The sequence below is a fragment of the Oreochromis niloticus genome, linkage group LG20 (genome assembly GCF_001858045.2).
Source record: "Oreochromis niloticus isolate F11D_XX linkage group LG20, O_niloticus_UMD_NMBU, whole genome shotgun sequence".
Classification (NCBI taxonomy): Eukaryota; Metazoa; Chordata; class Actinopteri; order Cichliformes; family Cichlidae; genus Oreochromis; species Oreochromis niloticus.
Window position 1 is genome coordinate 32,485,745 of NC_031984.2, and position 6,067 is coordinate 32,491,811.

At 40.9% G+C, this 6,067-nt stretch overlaps 1 protein-coding gene across 1 annotated transcript; it reads right to left on the minus strand.

Annotated features, from left to right (window-relative positions):
- Positions 1–3,189: 3,189 nt before the first annotated feature.
- Positions 3,190–4,973, minus strand: LOC109196060 (uncharacterized). Its single transcript, XM_019349245.2, has 3 exons — positions 4,812–4,973; positions 4,385–4,667; positions 3,190–4,257 (listed from the first exon to the last, which is right to left on the minus strand). Exons 2-3 carry the CDS (start codon positions 4,457–4,459, stop codon positions 3,586–3,588), a joined length of 747 nt encoding a protein of 248 aa, XP_019204790.1. The 5' UTR covers positions 4,460–4,667; positions 4,812–4,973; the 3' UTR covers positions 3,190–3,585.
- Positions 4,974–6,067: the final 1,094 nt, after the last annotated feature.

The window sequence follows — 6,067 nt, forward strand, 5'->3', positions numbered from 1 at the left end:
AAATTTCCCTCTGTACAATAGAACAATGCATTTTGATACAAACAGTCAAGATATGATTGAAGTGCAGACTTTCAGTTTTATTTATTCAGTCATAATTGGTGACAGCCTCAACTTTGACTTTATAACACCAACCTTAACTCTTCTGAAGAGGCTCAAAAATGACTTTTAAAAAATGTGTTATATTTAGCTTTCCATACGTTATAAAAATGTGGAAAGCTAAAAATGTTCTTTGTTTATCTAATGATTGCCAAAACCTCAGAAAACAATTTTAAAAAGTAGCACAGAGTTAGGGTTAAGGTCATCACCAATGATGACTTAGGCCTGATTTAGACTTCAGTGGGAAACCTTTGTAGAGCCTACAACGTAACCCAGTGGTCAATGTCATTGCCCACAATTATGCTTGTGTATGGTTACATGTTAATTACCATGTGGTCATGTCCTGAGGTTACAGACAGTGTCAGCCAGATAAAAATTCAGTGCCGGCACTTTTTTCCCTCTTGGGTCCCTGCTCTTTGTTCTGGTCCTTTTTTGGGGGGGGGAGGCAAACATTTGCTCAGGTTTCCATTCCTTTGTTCTTCATGTCCATTCTGGTAGTTTCAGTAATGTCCCTGTAGTTATACTGATGATTGTTATTCTCTCAATGATAAATTCAAAAACTGCAGTGAAAAAGTAGCCAGAAGTGCACAGGAGGAATCAAGGGTGCTGAACAAGGCCAATCACAATATTTGAGGGATGCGTCCTGACGTGTAGTTAGATTTCTCGGGAGGTGCACGTCTGGACTGAAAGGTTGCAATAAAGCTTGAAGAGCATCTCAGCAGACAAATTGCAGTATTTGGTAATGTCTATGGGGAGACAAGGGGCTTACATGCAAGTATTAAAAACAATTATACTAAATTTATAATTTTGTAAACTGGACAATTACTTTTGAGTCTCTGAAAATAGGGGACTATGTATAAAAATGGCTGTAATTCCTAAAGAGTTAATGTCAGTACATGCACTGTCTTTATAGGCTTGCACTTTAAAGTTGACAAGCTTTAATACTGGCACTATAGACAAAACCTTCTTAAGCCTGAGATCCCCTATGTTCATCCCCTTATCACCACCCCCCTGCTGAATCTCCCTGCTGTATTTTTGGAGTTGCCAAATAAAGATGCACGGGGCCCTCCACTGACAAACCGGAAACCAACTATCACACACGTACATCCCCTCCCCAAATTACCAAGCTGTAGTCACAGCACCCAACCCCAGTCCTGTTGGGGACTGCATCACATTTGGCGACACCATGGGGTGGTGCTATATATGTATGGACCCCAAAAAATTAAGAGAGAAGGGACCCACATATAGACAAACAGGGTTAGAGGTGTTCACTCTGTGTCTCTGATCCAACAAAGAGTCTCACGGGAGGCAAATGTATCTGTGAAGGAAGCAGCCAAGAGACATGGCAAGATGGAGAGAGAGAAAGAGAGCGAATGAGGGGGCCTGGGAATTGAGAGGACAGGAGAAAGGGAGGAGAGATGGGGAAAGAAAGGATATTGATTTCCACCTTAAAGAGGCAATCTCCGCTTCTTAGGAGCTCCAGGGAGTAATCGTGTATCTGTGCCTGTATGTGTGTGTGCGTATGTGTATGATCTGTCCTGGGATCGCAGCAGAGACTGAAGACACTGGTGCACACAAGCATGCACACACACACACACACACACACACACACACACACACATAAATACACAGTTTTGGAATGTTAACAATGTTTAGAAAAAATGAGACAACGAGCAGAGCAATAGCGAAAATAACACCTTTAAACTAGTCATTTTGTTCCCTGCCTCCTTCAAAGGCATCCCACTGCTCTAATTAGTTTTATTAGCTGCAATCTTTTTCCTCTTTTGACTTTTTATGAGTTTTATGTTCTCTTTTCATTTCACACCTTCTTCTGAACAGTTTTTCTTTTTTTTTTTAAACTTTCATCAAAAACATTAAGTAAAGGATTTTTCAGTGACTGCTTACTGAATGCTAAAGGTTCAAACTACACTACATCAGAGTCACATTTTTATTAATTTTAGTAACAATGTAAACATTTTTACATTTTTACTGTATCCGTTGAGACGGTAGTGCCAATATCAGTAAACAAGCTTTTTTCCCCTCAGAAATAGTTATATAATAAAATATAATAGCACATTTGTACATTCTTTGAACTACAATATGTAAAATGAGTGGCAGCTTTTCATCTTTCAGACATTGTTGGTTTTTACATTAATGACCCTTATGTCTTTGGGCAGACACCACAGAGACCACAGACTTTAGAGAAAGACCAACATTACACAATACTGACAACTAATATGTGAGACCTGTTAGTATAGAAGCTTGTAATTTATGAGACATTTACAGCCCTATTAAACTCTCAGGACATCTTGTCATCTGCAAGAAGTGAGAGTGTCTCTCTTATCTCTGGATTAGAAAAGTATGCATTTTTGAAATTATTCCCACTTTTTAAATGTCACGTCTTTGGCTATTTAACTTTGCTAATTTAACCCCTGCTCATGTGCCTCAAGGTCATCTCCTTGGGCAGTGCTGCACTACTTTCAGCACAGCTATTTTTATATTGCTGCGCTGCATTTGCCCTCACACATGTGTGACACACACTGAAGCTCTTTCTGTGTGTCGAATGGACTTCTTAGTCTTTAAGTTTACTCTGGGAAAGAGGATAAGGTGGCAGGGAGTAAAATTCAAGTGTCTTGTTATGCACAGATTACGTTGGCGAGCTACCCCAAAAAAACTTCTCAGTGTGCTGTGCAGGCACACTTGGACCTCAGTGAAGATGAAGTAGGATACCCAGCTCTCTCAACACATATGATGACCACCTCATGAGGTAGCATTTGTTCTGTTGTTCTCAAATTTGAGGACCACAGTGAAATGTATTTAGGTATTGGTGAATATCTCCGAATTACTCTGAAGTAATTCACCTCATAACATTACAACATGGGAGGGGTTTTTTTAAAATATTTTTGTTAAAATTAAAAAGTAATTAGTGGTCTTGTAGCTTTTTTATTGTCCCTTTCAACAAGAACAGACTTATTGACTCCATCTGTCCTCAAGTAATTGCAATTTAAACCATTAAAATTAATCTTTTGCCATGCAGTTTCTGGAAAAATTTGAGTCCGGTTGCATATATAGTGTTATCATGGTGGATGCTGATATTACAGTTTTTCTCGATTGCTAAAACACATTTCTTGAAACTACGCCTCATATCCGCACAACAGTAAACACAAATCCATAACATCTCACTCAATTCCCCAAACATCCTATTTCCAGGTCAAAATGAAGCTCTACACCCAAAACTATTCACTCCTGCTGAAAAACCGAACTTTGCCCTCAGACATCAAACACAAGCCCTCAAAAACACACACACTACAACAGAGTTTTGCACACTGGTACAATTAATTCAAAACAATAGTTCCAAAACAATTAGGTTGCTTATGGTTCTCCCCTTCAAAACCCTTGTCACATGATAAACACAAAAGACGCAACCAATGTATGTACAGTGGCACATTGTCATTCATGTACTATACAGTACAACACACACCAGAAACATTATCCCACCACAGCATCTTGTCTTTGGTCTGGGTCAGGCCAGAGAATCTCATCCACATCACAGGCTATATTGGCCCCAGCCAGGCAGCGGGGGTAAAATCCTCTTGCATGCCTGATCCACCCCTGGCATGCATCTACTGATATGTCTAGGCAGGCCTCTTCCATGGCCTGAAGGAGGTGAACACGGACATAAGGTTCTCGGTCATACACTTTCCACCGCCATGCCGAAAATAACTCCTCTATCGGGTTTAGAAAGGGGGAGTATGCAGGCAGAAAGATATTAGAAAACCTTGGGTTATTGGTAAACCAGTCACGAACCAGAGCAGCGCGATGGAAGCTGACGTTATCCCACACAACAACGTAGTGAGGCTGCTCTGGCTGTGCTGGTTCCCTGTAGTCCAGCTGGAACATATGTTGTCTTAAACCATCAAGAAAAGCAAGGAGAAGCATAGTGTTATAGGGTCCTAGTACGGCATGGCGGTGGAGTACCCCTCGTTGGCTGATGGCTGCGCACATAGTGACATTCCCCCCACGCTGACCAGGGACATTTACAATAGCCCGATGGCCAATTATGTTCCTCCCCCTTTTCCTTCTTTTGGTCAGGTTAAAACCTGCCTCATCCACAAAGATCATTTCATGGGGAACAGGCCGTCCTTCAATCTCAAAGATTCTCTGCAAAACACATAACACAGTAGAGTCAATCGGTACCCTGAACCAAAGTTCAAGAGTGCTGAAATGGCAGCATAAACTGCCATGCTGTGATGGTACACAATACCTTATACAGTATCAAAACTCATACCTGAACATATTCCACACGTTGGTTTTTCACTCTGTCAGAGTTTCGTTCGAAAGGGACTCGGTATGCCTGTTTCATCCGGAATTGATTCTTTCAGAGGATGCGGTCAATTGTGGAGAGGCTGATGGCATTTATGCCTCGAAAAAGATGATCATCCTCAATCACTCTCCTTTGAATCTCTTGCAGGCGGATTACATTATTTGCAATTACCATGTTTACAAGTTCCCTCTCTTGCTCCTCCGACAAAAGCCTTAACCTGCCTCCACCAGGTGGTCGTCTCTGTGTCCTACAAAAATAGAAGCACTCATTACTGTAACTGTCACACATTCATTTTACAGGAAAATAATGGAAACATATTGAAACTCAAGACACATAAATTCAGTAACTTAAACGTTACTGTACAAAGCAGTCTTACTGCAAGTACACCTACCTGTTTTCCTCCCTGAAGGTTCTGATGATGGAGGCAACAGTGAAGCGACTCAAATTTGGTTGTACTCGTTGCCCAGCCTCCCTCATAGTCATCCCATGGACAAGGACATGGTCAACTAAAGTGGCTCGAATTTCATCCGAGACTGACTGTCTTCGTGCCCTTGCTCTTCCCCTTCCTTGTCGTCGTCGTTCTCCACCTCCACCTCCTTCACCACCTCCTCCTCCTCTTTCACCACGTCCTCTTTCTCCACCACGTCCTCCTCTTTCACCACGTCCTCTTTCTCCACCACGTCCTCTTCCTTTGCATCTCTTTGGATCCATTGTTTCAAACCTGAATGAGCTGACTTTGGCCCTTTTATCTATCCATCGCAGGTTCTGATTGGTGTGTGCTAAATTTTGACTCCTAGTGTTTCCACCTGGTTAATTGTGTGCTAATTGGGCTCAAGCTATGCTGACTTAAGTTAACATTATTGCATGCTAGTGCTTTCTACATGATTACATGGTGTAAGCACTGTAAAATGTAGGGATTTGTGTGTAGAGTTTTGCAGTACCAGTTCACCAAATTTGAGTCATGTGTCAAAGCAGGGAATAGTGTTTATAGTTCAGGGAAATGGGTGAGCTTTTTGACCAATAGCGTTTATGGTTTTGAAATTTTAGTTTAGAGGCCTGGTTATAGTGTTTAAGCAATCGAGAAAAACTGTAAACATGTCCAAACTTTCAAAAAATGAGTCAGTGTAAATATAGGCAATCCTCGTGAGCCGCAGTCTCAGGCTTCAGGCTCTACATTTGTGACATATTTCTACATTGAATTATTTTGATGTCATGGACAATAGATAGTTCTATTACAATCATCTCAGGGACACAGCTCCAGCTGTGAGCACAGAAGCCATCCACCTGATGTTCACACACGCACAACCAATCAGAAGAAAGCTAACTCAAAGGGAGGGTGGCCTGAAAGGTAAGGAAATAAACTGCTTGTTTCAAACCTCAGATAAAGGCAAACATAAAAGTGATACGTTTATTATTTCGAAGTGTGATTAAGCAACGCTAATCTAATAGAGTCCAAGAATTAAAATAGAACTTGTGTAAGTAGAGCTAATACAGCTGGCGACCTTCTGAGGCTTTTCTGTAATAAAGGCACAACAAACAAATACACACCATAACGTATTCACAAATCTATATTCAGTTTTGTATTTGAAGAAAACAATCAAATTTTGTAGTTTTAATTTCTCTTTTTAAAGAATGATGCATCTGAGC

Coding starts and splice junctions, on each gene's coding strand:
- LOC109196060 (XM_019349245.2), bottom strand. CDS start 4,459: ATGAAACAGGCATACCGAGTCCCTTTCGAACGAAACTCTGACAGAGTG. Junction 4,258..4,384: donor AACGTGTGGAATATGTTCAG/GTATGAGTTTTG, acceptor TGTGTTTTGCAG/AGAATCTTTGAGATTGAAGG.